General features: G+C 44.3%; 2 protein-coding genes across 11 annotated transcripts in view; both read right to left on the bottom strand.

Annotated features, from left to right (window-relative positions):
- Positions 1-14258, bottom strand: part of TRNAU1AP (tRNA selenocysteine 1 associated protein 1) — a 22459-nt gene extending 8201 nt beyond the window's left edge. For 2 of the 5 annotated variants that reach the window (XM_017669760.3, XM_073233490.1), the window contains exons 1-6: positions 9867-10040; positions 9524-9621; positions 5470-5569; positions 4801-4853; positions 3276-3407; positions 2126-2245 (exon numbers count right to left, since the gene is read on the bottom strand). In XM_017669760.3, coding sequence (XP_017525249.2) covers positions 2126-2245; positions 3276-3407; positions 4801-4853; positions 5470-5569; positions 9524-9621; positions 9867-10025 — 662 coding nt within the window. In that variant the 5' untranslated portion in view covers positions 10026-10040. Of the gene's footprint in view, positions 1-2125; positions 2246-3275; positions 3408-4800; positions 4854-5469; positions 5570-9523; positions 9622-9866; positions 10041-10113; positions 10271-13684 lie in introns of those variants that run through there. The other 3 variants (XM_017669763.3, XM_017669761.3, XM_017669762.3) reach the window with 3 other exon arrangements.
- Positions 13863-17263, bottom strand: part of RCC1 (regulator of chromosome condensation 1) — an 18009-nt gene continuing 14608 nt past the window's right edge. For all 6 annotated transcript variants that reach the window (XM_017669755.3, XM_017669752.3, XM_017669758.3 and 3 more), the window contains 5 exons: positions 17115-17237; positions 16480-16635; positions 16113-16232; positions 15622-15774; positions 13863-14650 (listed from right to left, as the gene is read on the bottom strand). In XM_017669755.3, coding sequence (XP_017525244.1) covers positions 14475-14650; positions 15622-15774; positions 16113-16232; positions 16480-16635; positions 17115-17237 — 728 coding nt within the window. In that variant the 3' untranslated portion in view covers positions 13863-14474. The remainder of the gene's footprint in view (positions 14651-15621; positions 15775-16112; positions 16233-16479; positions 16636-17114; positions 17238-17263) is intronic.

Below are 17263 nucleotides of genomic sequence, written 5' to 3'. Positions count from 1 at the left end.
GAATAGAACCCCAGTTCAGGACACGGCAGTGCGCTTCCAGAGTCACTGTACTCCTCAGGGCCACACTGTCTTGTAGGTGCCCATCACACACACACAGAAGGCAGAGGCTGACACCACCATGCCAGGTGGGTTCAGGAGAATCTTAACTGTCACACAGTATGGAATGCATTTCTGTCATCATGACTGGTGTATCCCATCGCCACAGTGAAGCCAGAGAGGAAACCAACAAGCAGGAGCTGATGTACCATGGAAACCCTAGACGCAGGAAACAAAAATGCTTGAAGTCTGAATGACTCTTTGCAAATTCAATGACAGACTCCAGCATCACCTCCAGATGGGGTGGCTCACTGAAGTCCAATGGCAGACGTCCCTCTCCCAGCTCAGCGCCAGGCTGGAATCTGCTGACGTTCCCCTCCACGACTCCTGTTCCAAGTTCCAACGAGTCTGCCACACTTCCGACATGTTTAAGTAATCCAAAGTACAGTCTCCCTGACCTGGGTCTGTACATTTCTGTTGTTTCTCCACACTCAGCTCTTAAGTCTCTCAAAGGAAACTTTATCATCCTCAACTCCTAGTGTTTGAGGGCACCTCCCTAGAGGCAGGCACCAAATACCAGCAACAGTGCTCAACAAGGAAACAGCCACAGCAGGTATAACCTCCTTGCAGAAGGGGCTGTTTCTCATTCACACTACAACCCCAATGTCTATGGGCAGGCCTGCAGAATTGTAGGGTCTGTTAGTGTTGACTGAACAAACGTTAACACATCAGAAACAACCAACATAGTATCAGAGGAACTGCTGGACAGAATATACAATCCAAACAATACATTGCAGGTGTTAAAAATATAAAGAATGATGACTGTGCAACTGCATGGGAAAATAAGCATGTATACTCAGGACTGGGGGAAAAAGCACTGTAATTATAATTAAAAATGAATAAAGAAATAAATCTACCACATACTGACTGATTCATATGCAGTTCATCTCTGTCTATACCTATGTATCTTACGGACACCCATGGGGAACTTGGAAAGGAATTCAGAAATTATGATTAGACATTTTAGGGTAATGAGAATTTCTCTTTTAAATATTTTCTTCATGTTTTTGCACATACAGTAGAGTTTAGAACAAATAACATTTAGGGGGAAAATCACTTAGGCTGATCTAGGTTTTAAACAGTTAAACTGCAAAGAACTTCCAAATCTTTTGCTGCTTTAAAAAACATGTCCATGTGGAAGTTCTGCCCTAAGAATGCAGCCACTCTTCCACTTCTGGAGCGGAGTTTCTCAGCATTGGCCCTGCTGACTGGGGAAGGGCTGCAGAAGTCTGTTGTGAGCTGTCCTGTGTGCCGTAGGGCATTTAGGAGGATCCCCATCCTCTACTTAGGAGATGCCAGCAGCACCTCCCCTAACCCCACGCAGTTGTGACAACCAAAACTGTCTCCAGGTGCTGCCTGGGGAGCAAAATTATCCCCAGCTGAGAACCACTGCTTTGGCCACAAAAGGGAAGATTCTACACAGAGAAGTTTTATCTGTGAGACTGGACAGTTTTAAGTTGTTTCTCACACAAGTTAGAAACTTGTTTGGAGATGTAAGGGAAGAAGGGTTTTCTGCTCAGCATGACACATACAATAGTATGTGTAATATTCTGTTGTGTTTGGATCGTTAATCCTTAGTCTTTCCCACATCAAGGGACAATCACAGGAGGTTTCTAGGTTTCACTGACATACATAAGGCTAAAACTGAGTGTATTTTTTTCCCTTCTACTTAATTCTTATTGGTTCTATGGATAAATTTCTAACAGCGGCACTACTGTACAAACAGCAGGGACATTAAGTACATGGAGCCAAGCTGCTTTTCCAGCACTGCTACCAGCAATGGCAGATGTATCTGCCCTCCCCACTCACAGCTCTCTCTCCAGTCGTTAAGCTTCTGGAGGGGGAGTTATGCTTGTTCATCTCCAACACACAGCCTGGCAGGTAACAGGCATTGATTATTTGTGACCTAGCGTCTCCCTGCATCCTCCATCGAGCCTGTAGATGCTCTGATTATCAAAAAACAAGTGAGGAGCGTCCAGGTGGGGGGCAGTCTAGAGGCCCTCTACCTTCCCTGCCAGTCAGGACTCACGCTTTAGGGATTGCCACGCTCAGCCGCACGGGTTTAGACCCCAGTCCTACTGCTCCCTGGCACTCTGTCAGGGCTCGCTTCTGTTCCAGTTCATCTGTGAATTTCACAAAACCATAGCCCCTGCAGGAAAAAAAACCCACACACTATTTAGATCACAAATGTGCTAAAAATCAAGTCTAAGAATGGAAGGAAGTCCATCAGACTATGTGGGAAGGGGTGAGAGCCCCATCAGTGGAGGTATGCCACAGAGATTCAAGCACTGGAGGATCCCGAGATCTGTAGGAGCCCCACTTTCAGTTCACAGTCCTCCTCCATACCTTCAATGACAGGGCTCCTTCCCAAATAGCTTTCCTCCCAACCTAGGGGCAAGTATCACTACTATCATTATCATTACAGTAACTGCAGTAGTGGTAACAGTTGTAGAGGTTCATCCAGCAAATATTACTGAGTCTGTCCTGTGTGTAGGTATTGGGCTTTGCACCGGCACTCAGCATCCAGAAGCAGACAAGGTTCCTGTTCTCCTGAACTCATATTCTACTTGGGGGTAAATGAACGATAGCTAACATTTAATGAGCACTTACTATTCCCATGCACTGTGCTGAGCATTTCCCCAGGGTTATCTTAACAAACTGCCCAACAATTTGATGAAGATAGTATCCACATTTACTGAAAAGGGAACCAAAGTTAAGAGATGTTTAATAACTTGTCCAAAGTCATAGTGGAAGCAGGATTCAAATTCAGGCCTGCCTGTCAAACTCTCAAAGCCTGAGTTTACAACTGCTATACTCTGATCAAGAATGAGCCTTCCTTGAAGCGTTTCCACTTTTAAAGTAATAATAGTAAATAAACTGGCAAACACCTATAAAGCATATCCTATTGCTTTATTATATGACATCATTTAATCCTTACATCCCCTCTATGAGCAGATAGTATTAATGAGGCCCATTTTGCAGAGGTGCAATAGGGCCAGAGGTTCAGTCACTTGCTGACTGTGTTACCCCAGCTAGCACTGGAGCCGGGATTCCCATCAGGCAGTGTGGCTCCAGAGCTGGTGCTCTTCACCGCCACGCTACACAGCCTCACTGCACTACCTCTACCTCTGAGGAAAAGGCTCCCACTAACAGGGTAGGCGCAACAGGTGAGGCCTTACTTAGACACGCCTGTCTGGTCCAAAACCACCTTGCCTCCCCGACAGGAGGGGTAGACTTTGACGAAGAATTCATACAGCATGCCATCATCCACATCTGGGGTCAGGTCCCCCACAAAGAGGGAGTACTCAGGGCTGAGAGGAGAGAACAAGATTCAGAGACCAAGACCAAAACCTTTGTCTGACAAGCTCTTTGGCCCATTCTAGGTAAACCTTTCCTGGGCCTTTTAAGGAACAACACATCTGATGGGTCCCTAATTGGGCCCTAACTGCTTTCATTTGGCAGTCCTGGCGGGCGAGTTATTGAAGCAGCCCCGTCCCAAGTCCTTCACCCTGAACAAAGCTTGATTGGTTTTAAGTATTACATGCATGCAACTGGGGGGACCCAAGCAGAGGTGCTCAGAAGATAACACTAGACATTCTGTATTCATTGCATAGTTTTAACTCAAACAGTGAAAGAGAGAGAAAGACACTGGACCTTATCTCCTAAAGACCTAAAGCCTAGCTAAAACAAAATCCCCTAACTTTTAGGAGAGGGGTCAGCAAACGCGTTTTTGGTAAAGGGCCAGACAGAAAATATATTAGGTTTTGTAGAGCACCTATGGTCTCTGTTGCTTTTTCTGTTTTCACAATCCTTTCAAAGTGTAATAACCATTTTTAGCTCAAGGATGAGGTAAATCAGATCACAATTTGCCAACCCCTGTTCTAGAATTAATAAAAACAAAACTGTTTTCTTATTTCAAGCATGATACACATTCCTTGTATAACATTTGAATACACAAAAGGTCAAAGACAAATAAAACGATCAATAACCCATCCATTCAAAGGCAATCTCATTAACACTTGGATATATACTTTTTTCTTTGGCTGCTTCTTTTGAATTTACAAAAACTGGATATGTCTCATTTGTTCTGCTGCTGGCATTTTTTTTCACTTTTAACATATCACCAACATCTTTACATATTCTCTTCTGCTACAATGACTTGCTAATGGACATACAGCATTCCAATTAATGAACATTTTGTAATTTAAACCACTTCTCTATTATTAGATTTGGGTTTTTCACCAATTTTGTCCATTTGAACATAATATTTCAATCTTTGAGGCTAATCTTTGCACACATTCAAGAATAAATTCTGAAAAACAGAATTACAGCATCAGTGGCTATACACCTTTTTAAAGCTTTTGACATTGTGTTTTGGGGCTTTTTTGCAATTGATGTATTTTTTTAAATTTTCAAACAGTGACCTGAAAAGCAAAATCAATTTATGTCGCTACACCAGGTCACTTCTTATGAAATAAAACACCAATACTGTGGGACGTAACAGGGTGGAAGGCTTAGGGGTGGGGAAACCAAGACCCATACCCAGAAGACTGATCCCGGGGGGAATGGGAGATGTCGTCCTTCAGGAGGGAGGCGAACTGGAGCCAAGCCTCCTCTTTGGTAGTGACTGGCATGGGGATGCACCTTATTTCTATCTATACATTTCATGGTCTTGAAGCTACCTTACAGCTACTCTGTACATACCTGTTATCTGGTTGTTTCCCATAAGTGGCATAGTTCAGTTTAAAACGTTTTGCCTGGAAATTTAAAAACAAACAAACTAAAACAGAGAAAGGTGTTTTTCAAGAGTCAATATTTGAAAAAAAAACTGAAACAAATTACCTTGGCCAAAACATCTCCCCCTCTCTAAGCCTCAGCCTTTCCTCCTGTATAAAATGAAGGGGTTGCACGGATGACCGCTAAGGGCACTGCCAGCTCCATGGTTCTATGAGCCCAGGTGTGCCAGCTTGGTGCAGCTGTAAGCTAAGTAACTGTGGGAAGAGCAAAATGTAACTCTCTTGAAATGTGTTCTCACTGCTGCCAGCCTGTTCTAGTCGCTCAGTCAGGCAAGGGTCTAACATTTCAATCTTCTGCTAAAGGAGACAGCGGCACAGAGTGGAAAGGGCAGGGCACTTAGAGGCAGCCCATCCTCAGTTTGCATTCTGGCTCTGCCACTTACTACCTGTGCTGCCCTGGGCAAGGTATTCCAATGCCCTGAGCTTCAGTTTCCTGGCCTGTCACAGGTCACAATGCCTACTGCTGAGTGCTTACAGGATTACATAAAATAATGTAAGCACACAGTAGGGATTCAATCGATGGTAGTTCTCCATGACAATAAAAACAGCAACATAATCATTATCTAAGTGTCCTTACAGGTGTGGCTCCTGGTAGGGGTTTCCCGTTAATTTTATGCAAACACTTCTCGGCTGTGGCCAAATCTGCGAATTCTACAAAACAGTAGCCAGCTGGGATCCTGGAATGAAAGCAAACAAAGAGAATGGTTGAAGACTCGATTCCCAGATGAGAGACTGAGTCTTGGCCTACACAGAGGGGAAAAACGTTTCTCATCAGAGCCCATCCTGTTTTTGTTCCCTGCCAACTCAAAAACCTGAATATAAAGGATTGCCAATTCAGGCCAGTCCCCAATTCATTTAGGTAACGTTTACTTATGTACTGTATCACCTTATTGCCAAAAATATTTAAAGTAGTCCAAACGGATCTAATGTAGTGCCAGATTCCCGAATGCAGGACAATTTTAACCTCTTTAAAATGCCGATGTTACAAAGGAAAGAAAAGAGGTGGGCTTTTCTGCATTAAAGAGCCAACAGACAAAAGAACTAAATGCAGTACAGGATCTCTGGATCTTAATTCATTAAAAACAACAAAAAGTTATAAAAGATGTTCTGGGGACAATTATAAAAATAAAAAAAAAAGTAACTGTATTTAGTAGTTATGTTTTTGGAGGAGTCAAAATTATATGTGGATGTTAGATTGTGCAGGGTTCGGCACCCATTTAACCTGTGTTGTTCAAGGGTCAACTGTACTTATTAGGGAATCATTATTATGTTTGTGTGATATGAACAATGTGGTTATGTAAGAGAATGTCCAGTTTTGGGCAATGCATGCTTGAATACTTAGAAGTTTCACGATGCCTGTAATTTATTTTCATATGGTTCAGCAAAAAGAAATATCCATTTAAATCTATCCATCTTTAGACTAATTTGGATAGGAAAATATGGCGACATGTTAACAACTGCTGAAGTTAGGTGTTGGCTGTATGAGTGTTCACTGTACTGTTCTTTGAAATTTTGTTTGAAAATGTTCATAATTATAGAATAGCTTTTTTAATCATCTACGACAAGCTTGGCTAGTAGAGCTGAATGTGGTTCCTGTCCTCAAGAACTTACAATCTGTTTGGATAGACGGATAGACAAGTAAACCCATGGACCTTACCTAATTGGAGGATGTCTGTGAGATTCCCAATGTTCTCTTTTTTAAAGCATCACTAAGAGATATAAGTAGCAGGTCGTTGCTACATTCTCTGACATCCCTATCTGATAAGAGATTTAAACTGAAAACAGTTAATTTTTAAAAAGTCATCCTAAAAGTTACTACCAGTGAAATAATCCAATTTTTTCTGGAAATAGTACTTTAGATTTTCAGTTCAGATCACCTTATAGACACAAAGCCAAGATGATGTGGGCAAGGGCGGTACCTGAGCCTGAGTCACACAATAGTCTATGGGCTCCATAAATATTCCTAATGCCAAAAGGCACAGCGGGCCAGATCTGTGCCTCCTGACTTGTGTATGTAGAATTTTAAGGTTCATAGATGTAAAGACCAGCACCAGTAAGAGTGGACTATTACCAAGTGCTCACTATGGGCCAGGCACCGAGCTAGCCCCCGCACACGCCCCATCTCACTGAGTCCTCACAATAACAGTATTAGGCAAATGAAACCATTTCTTTCATTTAGATGAGGAGACTGAGACTTAGCAGGATTGTACACTCTGCCCTGAACAACACAGCTGGTATGTGCCAAAGGTGGATCTGAATTCAGGAAAGTCTGACTACATTCTTTTCCCAACATCTTATGAAAATTCCAGACACAGAAATGAAAACAATGGTATAGCAAACATCCATATACCCACCACCTACAATAAACATTTTATTCTATGGTTGACCCTTCAACAACATGGATTTGCACTGTGCAGATCTGCTTACATGTGAATTTTTTTCAGTAAACATATTGGAAATTTTGAGATTTGTGACAATTTGAAAAAACATTTTTTCTCTAGGTTAGTTTAAGAACACAGTATATAATACATATACAAAATATATTACTCAACTGTTAATACTGCTGTTGGTAAAGCTTCTGGTCAATAGGAAGCTATTAGTTATGTTATTGAAGGAGTCAAAATTATTTGTGGATGTGCAATTGTGCAGGAGTCGCACCCGTTTAACCCACTTAGTTCAAGGGTCAACTCTACTTATTTCATCATGTAACTACCCATCTATCCATCCCTCCACCATCAACCTGCTTATTTTCTGATACATTTCAAAGTATGTTATAGATATTGCTATACTTCCTTCAAATACTTTAACATGCATATTATTCACTAGACTTCAGTTCTTGTTTCCAGTTTGTTTTTGTTTTTTTGGTTTATATGCAATGAAATTTACATGCAACAAAATGCACAAATCTAGATGCAGTTATTTCTACCACAGATTAGTTTTATGTATTTTAGATTTTTAAATAAATAGAATCATATAGTAAGGCTTCTTTCACTTAGCATAACACTTTTGAGATACTTTCAAGTTGTTGCTATACAAGTAGTTTGTTCCTTTTTATTGCTAAGGTATTCTGTTCTATGAACATACCAGTAATTTATCTGATCATGGATACCTGGGCTGCCTGCAGTTCTGGCCATTGTCATTGAGCTGCTATGAACATTCTTTTTCAAGTCCTTTTTTTCTTGTGGATATATGTTTTAATTTCATGGGTAAATAGGACCACACTTGCTGGATCACAGCATACATGGACATAAGAAACTGCCAGATACTTGGGCCTACTGGTATACCATTTTACAGTCCCACTGATGACGAATAAGAGCTGTGGTTTTCCACATATGACTTCTTTTCTGAATGTTAACAATTGTGGTTACATATACTTAACATAAAATGTATCATTTAGACAATTTTTAAGTGTACAGTTCTGTGGATTGAAACACATTCACCCTGTTGTGCGACCACTGACTGCAGTCTTAAGCTCTATGCTTTATTGCATATTTTTCCTTGGGTCTTATCTTCTCTGATCTTGGTTTTTAAGTTATACTTATTTATCTTACAGTATTCTTTTACTCAGTATTTTAAGTATTCTTGTATTCTTTAAAGTCTTTGTTCAAGTGAGGCAGGATGTAAATGCACGTGTCTGCATGTACCACCATAAGGAGCCGCTAGAGGTTAGCAATCATGGGTAGAGGAAAGGATAGTTCCAAATCTTATTTCAATAAAGATTAAAATACAAGAAGTGGTATCAGTGTTTTAAAAAGTATTACAGGACTAATTTGTGGTGGAAATAACTCTGCATCTAGATTTGTGCATTTTGTTGCATGTAAATTTCATACCAGTAGCTGATTATCTGGGGTTTTTGCTACAAGAGCAAGAAGAAAAATATGTAGGCCAGTATGATATGCCAGTCAGGAAATCAGTTCCTGGGTGTTTGGGCTCGGAATGCCTGTCAATGAGTCACAGAGTTGACCACCCCTTTTATCTCTCATCTGTTATTTTTCAACAATTTGATATTTTAGCAAGCTGCTTTAAGAGAGTCCTGGCACAGAGTAAATGCTCTCAATATATACTGTCAAACTGATAAAGAAATCCTCTAATATCCTAACTGGAACCCTAAGGAAAACTAAGACCCTCGAAGAGAAGGAACAAATTGGAGGCAATGGAGAACAACTATCTGAAAATATTCTCTGCATTTTGTTTTGCTCACATATTTTTTGTCTCATTCCCCTATTAGCATATAGTAAATTCTATGAGAGGAGAGGTTATGTCTGGCTTGTTTCAGCCATGTCATCCCAGGACTCATATATTGTGGGGCACAGTAGTGTTTCTATAAGTATTTAAATGAATGGCATACGAGTTAAGGGCACTCATGGCTATGAGGACAGACTTGAGTCTGAGTCCTGCCTTGTCACTTAATAGGTGTGTAACTTTAAGGCAGTCATTAAGCTTCTCTAATAACATTTAGGCAATATACTGTACTTCCTCTCAGTATGTTTCCAAATGTTAGCTTTTAAAACATTATAATAACTACTATTAGGAGTGACACGCCCTTACTCTCGGCGATGTTTACATTCTCCTGAATGACACTCAGGATGACCTGTTAAGAGTGAACCAAGAAGATGGAAGGAGAAACTTACCCAGTGAGGCGGTTTCGGATAATTTTGACACTCATCACGGTCTCGCCCATGGTGGCAAAGGCTCTGGAGATGAAGTTCTCGTCCATATAGGGTTCCAGCTGCGTATATACAAGGGCAGCGATTCAGGGCAGCATCCAGGCTCCTCAAGGCGGCTCCAGAGTCCCTCCCCCTCACCCCAGGGTTGGAGGCCCGCTGCTGGTGGGGGCGGGTGAGGAGTGGTACGAGCCCCAACTCCCGCGTTTTCAATCCCTTGCCTCCCTTCCCTTCAAACGTGCTCCCTTTAGGGGGCCTCCGCCCAAGATTTGCCCAACCCTCCAGCCCTAGAATCCCGGCGCCCTTCAACCCTCAGGATCCCTCTCATTCCATCCGCCGCGGCCAGCCAAGAATCTCTTTCTCTTCCACGAACCCGAGCGGGGCCCCAAGACACCGCCCCTTGCAGACTCAACCACTTCACCCGGATGCGGAGACGCGCTTGTGGCGTCCTAAAAACTCCCCTCCCCATTCACTTCCACCCTTTCGGGATCGAGGATGCCTCCCCTTGCGACACTGAGATTTCTCCTCCTCGGACCCGGGCGGCCACCCTCACTCACGTCGCCCATCCACAGGCTGGCAGCCATGGCCACAGCCCGGCCGGGACTTGGCGGGCCGCGGAGGCCGGCGCCGGCGCCAGTCCGCGGGGCCGGGATCGCCACAGAGCATGCGCCTACGACGCCTTCTGCGCAAGCCCGGAAACTCAGCATCCAGGGCGGCTGCGCCCGGATATGCTGCTCCGGGTTTTCCCGGCGACCCGGCTGGGCGCCAAGCTTCCTTGTTCCGACCCACCAGGCTGACTGGAGCCCGCGGGATGGGGCGGAGCAGACACCACCCTGCGGAGGCTGGTGGATTTAACTACGTAAACACACACATGTCCGTGCAAGATTACAAGTAATATATGCTCATTGTAAAAAATTGCAAATATAAGCACTTTTTAAAAAAGTGAAAGGTCCCCTTTGGGATCCTGTGACCTTGGGAAAGCCACTAGTCTGTCCCAGCCACCCCTTCACCCCGCGTTTCCCAGTTCGTAAAACAAGAGGTTTTTGTTAAAACTGGAATGGTACTCTTCAATCATTCCCGCGTATAGCCCTTGGGTGGGGCTGAAGTAAAGGGAGAGTAAATACTATCATCTTATCCAATCAATCCCCAAGTCTTGTCACTCTACTCTCCTGGGTTCTCACATCCACTATCTTAACCTAAACCGTCAGTTCTAGCCTGTCCCAGAACAGTAAACGCCCTCAGTAAACAAGATTTAGGTGACTAGATAAATCCTGACGGTGTTTTACCTCTCCTGGTCTGGGAGTGTCCCAGGCCTCTCAGTCTCAGAATAGGACGCTTCTGTAGGTGGTGACTGTCATCTCTAAACAGTGAAGCTCACTCCAAGTGCATTTCCAGGCTGATGAGCCATTAAGGCCCTTCCTTACCAGTTTATACACCCGAAAATTGGGGTGATGACCGCCAAGCACTCATCGTTCTAAAAACTTGAGATCCAACCACCAGTTGCCAAATTTCCAATTTTATCCAGTACTGCAATACCAGTGTAGTGGTTAGGTGTTTTGGCTAGATTAGAACAAATGGAGCATCAGTCCCAGGCACCTCATTATTTTGGCAAGTTACTTAACTTCTGAGAGACTAATGCGAATCATAGCAGTGCTTACTTACCTTACAGGGTGTTGTGAGAAGATAAATTGGGAAAGCACTTGGCCCAATGCCTGGCATCCACTCAGTTCTCCAACATGGCAGCGGGGGGCCTTAGATTTTAACTGAGCTATTCATGTTTGCCAGACCCTGTGCCATGGCTCTTTGATTACTATTTTTAAATTTTTGCATGTATAAGATTTTTAGATAGTTATTTTTAATTCAGAATGTGAGCTTCACAAGGTAAGAATCTTTTTGTTTCTAATCAAATTCCTACAACCTCTGGGATATGGTAGGCACTAAAAAAATACTTGCTTATTTATGGCATAAACAGCAGTCCTTTTCCACTGTCAACTCACATTGACTTAAGGCAGTCATTTCCAAATCTTTCCCCTAGACTCATCTGCATGTTTCTAAACAATACTCTCTTCTTTTGTAGTTTGGTATTTTAGTAACTGCCCCTTATACCTACACACTTCTCCATCTTCTGATTGTGATTTTTCTCAAAGCAAAACTGAACATTTAATTATCACTTTGTAAATATTATTCACAGCAGAGCCATATGTGGTACTGCGATTGCATTTGTTTTGGGGTAACCAATCCAGGATGGAGGATGATGCAGGAACTGATGAAACTGAGAGCACTTGCTGTGTATAATAAACACACTAAGGGAGATTTACATTTCTGATAGAGACAGACACTGAATTAATGATATTATGCCAAAAACACTAAGCACGTGAAAAAACAGGGCAGTTAACTACAGGGAATAAAAAAATGTACAACAGTCCTAACAGCAAAGACCATGTTGCAGGGTGTCTACTATGTGCCTGACACTGTGCTGATATATGTAAAGCACCTACAGAGAGCTTTATTATAACCTGCATGTAAGGAAAGGAACTGAGGTTCTGGGTTTGGGTGGAGGCTGAGGATTCTTGCCTAGTCTGAGCACTTGGTAGCTTCATGACCTCAGGTAAGTCACTTGAACTCTCAGAACTGTTACCTGAGGAATAGCAATTCTATTTTGCACGGCTGATTAAATGAGCTATTATTGCATGTAAAGTGCTCAGCACAATGCCTAGCCCATTTTAAGTCCCAATACATGAGTTTTTAAGAACAGGGTATTTTCAACTGACTATACTGTCAAATGGGAAACTTCAGTTAATCTAATCCAAATGGACTATTTTTTGGTGGGGGGGCAGAGGGGAAGACTAGCAGGTACATAAATACTTCCTTACAAAGAAAATACTATAATCAAAAAGTGTGATTTTCTCTTCTAAGAAGTCAGTATCTAATTGGCATAGTGCCTGCATCAAAACTAAAAGTTCATGGGGAAAAAGGTCACAATACATTTTAGATGGCTTTACATCAAATTCATTTTTTCCAAGAGTCACTGACATCAAAGAATCCTCTTGGCGCTAATCTTTCCTGTTATATATATATGCAGATCTTCCATATCAACATTGTCTACTGTAACTTTCTGCAACTCTAGAAATGTCTATAGCGTTCTGTATTTGCACAGCTGGTACCACAGGCACTAGCCACATGTGACTACTGAGGAGCTGGAAGCATGGCTAGTGCAACTGAGGAAGTTAATTTTCAATTTTTATATTTTAATTGCTTTAAATATAAATAGCCACACTAGCTAGTGACCACCATATTAGACAAGTCAAGTCAGTTCTGTATGATTTGGTTGCTCAAATGCCTGTAAAAATCTATATTAATATGCCTAAGGTGTCTTAAGAGAATTAATCATGTTTAATGAATTGCTTCAAATGTTGAAAATGATACAACAGCAAGTTTAGCATAACTAATGACATAGTGTACTTAAAAATCTTGGTTTGAGAGAAGAAAAGATAAAAGTATCCTTCTGGTTGTATTCCCCATTCATTGTAGGGGGTGCTTTTTGAATTACAGGTCTTTCTGAAGACTAAAAAATAAAAATAAAAAATAAAAAATAAAAAAATCTTGGTTTGAGATTAGGATATTAAAAGATCCATTCCATGTCTTTTGCTTTTATGTCGTGTAATTTTTTTTTTAAATCCAGTGATTCTTGAAACATGAATACCTAAGCAAAAATCTATCAGCTCTTCCCTGTTTTGATTTGTATGGAACAGCCACATCAACAGCTGACTGGCACACACCAAGACATCCTGACATCACTTAAATCCTAGTCTTGATCGGGTTCACAGCTGTGGGTTTATTCTGCCCTTCCCAAGACAGCAGGTGCTCCCTTAAAAAAGTTGGGAGTGTGCAGAAAACAAGTGGCCTGTTTTATAAAACACTAAATTTATTCAAAGTGTTAAAAGATTTCACTCTCCCCTCCAAAATACTTTACATTAAAAAAAAAATCAAAACTGTTTTCTATTTTCTCAGCCACTGTACAAGCTTCGCTTCCCTCTTTGGGGACCAACCTCTGCCCCTCCCTCCCTCTGCCCCTCCCTCCCTTCACTCTCCATATTGCTGTAAATTTGATGATAAAACCCTCCTTACCCTCTCCCTGCATGTCCTGCCCTGCAGGCGTGGCTTTCCAGATTTTAGGCCTTTGGCTACAGGTGAGGCAGGTTGGATGTGTAGGATTAACGGCAATGTCCAAAGGGTAGAATGCTTTGTGCTTCTGGGAGAAAGGCTGTTTGGCTCTTTTCTTGATCAAGTGGAAGATCATTGTTTGTTTTTGGTTTGTTTTTTTTTTCCCCATGGGTACCTGTTCAGGGCCAAATATTTGGTTTAGGGTTGCCCACTGGCTGGGTAACTGCTCAAGGCCCTGCCCCCTCTTCAGTTTCCCCCAGGCATAGGTCCATGACAGCGGAGCCTGACCACTGTACCATTTGTCTGCCTGTGAATTGTGAAGGACAGGAAGAGTGGTGCATGACTAGAGTAGGGCTCGATGGAGCCCCAGCTTCTGAGTGTGGGCCCCAAAACTTCTGGGGAGTAAGTTTTGGGTTTAGGTAGGCAAAACCAACATTGGCCAGAACCATGGGAGGTAGAAATGAGGGGGAAAGGTCTAACAACATAGCTCTGGGGTGAGCAAAGTTCTTTCTGACACCCCACCCCACCTTCTTCCATCCCCCCTTCATCCTGTAGGTCCCAGGATGATTCTGGAAAGGAGGAAGAAAAAAAAGGAAAAGGATTCTGGTCTGCTCTGCTAATGGGAAACGGGCAAATTGACAACAGAGCACTTAGGGTTGGGGAAGCCTGCTGGGATCTGTAGTCATCACTGGGAGGCCTCCCTGCTCTGGGAGGGAAGACTGGGCGGCCAGGAGCCAGGCCCTCAGAGGCTTCATCAGCTCTGTTCCTTGTCCTTCACTAGTAAGACTGTGTGTTGGCCCCCACTGGACACAGATAAGACCACGCGGTTCTCCAGCTGTTTGCCTGTCATCTCCACGGGGCTCCAGGCATCCTCCTCCTGCCCTGTGCCCAGCTGGTAGTTGGTGCCCATGCCCCAGGCAAAAACACGACCTACAAGGGAGAGAAATGGGGGCAGCTGTCTCCAGGATCTCTAGCCCCACCCTTCTGTAGTGTGAGAAGCCTGGCACATGGGGGTGAATTTTGGCCTTGGCCTGTAGTAGCCTAGCAATGTTCCAGCTTCTGGGAGTTCGGGAAAGCTGGGAGGGCCAAGAAGAGGGTGGATAAAAAAGAGCTTTGTCAACCAGTGACTACAGTCCTTACATATTGCCAAAGACAGTTCCCTGCTCCTTGTCAGAGCATTCAAAGCCCTACATGACGGGCCACTCCCCAACCCCTACACCACCCTCCATTCCCAGGACCAGCTGCCTCTGAGGCTGCTCTGGATGCCCCTATGCCTGGAACGTCCTCTTTTGCTTATCATAAAATGACTAAAACCTCACCGTGTGGTACAAGCCCTAGTTCCTCAGGACTCTTACCAGATAACCCCAGACCAAGCACCTCTGCAGCGCCCCAGACTTCTCAAGGCCTCATGGCTGTGCCATTCACCCACTCAGGCTCTGGTGACCACCTGTTCATACCCTCCTCTGCCATGCTTGCCAGGATCCCAACTACCAAGCCTTCTTTCTCCTAATAAAAGTCTAAGTACAACTCCCTGCGAAGCTCACTCATGCTATGTTGTAAATAAAGGGGTCATTATGGTGGAAATGGTAAAAAGAAGCCTGAGTTAGGAGTCTGGACACTTGGGTTCAAGTCCTACTGCCTGTCTGAGCCTCAGTGATATATCCCCGTTTGCTGTTTTTCTTCTCTACTTACATTAAAATACCTCTATTAAAATAGTTTACTCATTTTATGTTTCTCAAAGCCAGAGCTTCTGACAATCAGGAGAAAGGCAATGTTACCACAAACCCTGCTCTCTGCATCTCAGCTCCATCTTACAGTGGACATCAGAGCCTGCTGGGCAGTTTGGTAAGAATCATGGCCCCTAGACCCCAACCAGAGGGAGTACGGGCAGCCCTACTCACCATCCTTGGTCACAGCATAGCCCACAGAGGCGCCACAAGCCACCGAGGAGACGGTGGGCAACCTGGGAATGGGTGTAGGCGTGCTCTTCTCCTCGGCACCCTCCCCAAGGCCCAGCCGCCCGTACTCAGCCCGGCCTAGGCTGTAGGCCTTCCCTGTGGGGGGAGGGAGAGAGGTGGGGAGCAGCAGTGGGTGTGAGCAGGTAGGCAAGGCAAGTGCCCACATCCGCAGGAGTTGGTCCCCAGTCCCCACTTGGTAAGAACAAGGTCTGTGGTGACTCTTCCAGTTGGAGGGAAAGGCTGGGAGGAACCCCACAGATGCCCACTGGACTCATACGTGGAAGACTGCCAGGACTCTGGGGGATGGCGAGGATGCTCACAGGCCCCCAGCTGGCCCCACCCATGGAGCAGGCCCAGGTTCCAAGGACCATGGCCAAGGAGTCTGGCCAGGCTTACACCCAAGGAATACTTTACCCTCAACCCAGACATCCCACCTTCTGAATCCATGCAGACTGTATGGTGCTGGCCACCAGAGAAGCCCACCCAGGACTTGGTGGAGTTCTTGAATGATGTCAGGTTCTGGGGTATAAAGCAGGATTCTGTGCCTGGGGTTCCTGGGGGAAAGGCCAGGAAAGCTCTGTCAGGGGGTAAGGTATCCAAGGCACTGCCCTTCATCCCCTCTCATTATGAGGCCACCGCCCTCCCCAACAAGGGTATGGATGTTATCACTTTACAGGTGACAAGACTGTGGTTCTGAGCAGTTAGGTGACCCTGCCAAGGGCACACTCATGAATGAATGGGGGGAGCCAGGATTGGAACCCAGGTCGCTCTGGGCTATGCGGATACTGACTTGATACTCACCAAGCTGATGGTAGTTGGAAAGGCCAAAGCCATACACATGGCCCTCGCAGGAGACAGCAAAGGTGAAGTAGGCGCCACAGAAGGCATCCTGGAACCTCACATGGCCTCGGCTTCCCCTGGACTTCAGCATCACACACCTGGGGACCAGGAGTCGTTCTGCAGGCAGGAAGAAGGCCAAAGTCAGCAGCAGACGGACAGCCTCTCCTCTGCCCAATGTGTTTTGCTTTCCTCCTCTGGTATAGCCTCTGGAAGGCAGCTAGGCAGGGACTCTTCTACTATACAGAAGAGGAAACTGAGGCCAAGAGAACATAAGTGCCTGACTCAGACTCCCATGTGGTAACATTTACATGGAACTTACCATGTGCCAGACATTCTGCTACATTAATCATTTAACTTCATAACAACCCAATAAGGTAGGTTTAGAGATGAGGAAACTTACGTCCAGGATCCCACAGCCAGTAGGTTAGGAAAATCAAGATTCAAACCCAGGGTAGTGTGGCTGTAGAGGCAGAATTCTTAACTACCATAGGTCTATCTGATACAAGTCTTAACACACACAGAATCCCTCCTGCCTTTGCCCTTCACCAGGGGGTGGCTTACCAAGTTGCCCTACCAGAGGGACCTAAGCCACCTACCTAGGCCCTGTCGGCCACCACGATTGGCAAATAATTCAGGCACACGGCCCAGCTGGCCCTGCTCCCCGCAGCCCAAAGTGTACAGATCTCCACCAGCTGTCAGCATCACCAAATGGTCATTTCCTGAGGGTGAGAGGAAGGCAGGGGAA

This window comes from Manis javanica, chromosome 4, assembly GCF_040802235.1.
Source record: "Manis javanica isolate MJ-LG chromosome 4, MJ_LKY, whole genome shotgun sequence".
NCBI lineage: Eukaryota > Metazoa > Chordata > Mammalia > Pholidota > Manidae > Manis > Manis javanica.
Note: the sequence above shows the minus strand (reverse complement) of the source record. Positions and strands in the feature narration are given on the sequence as shown.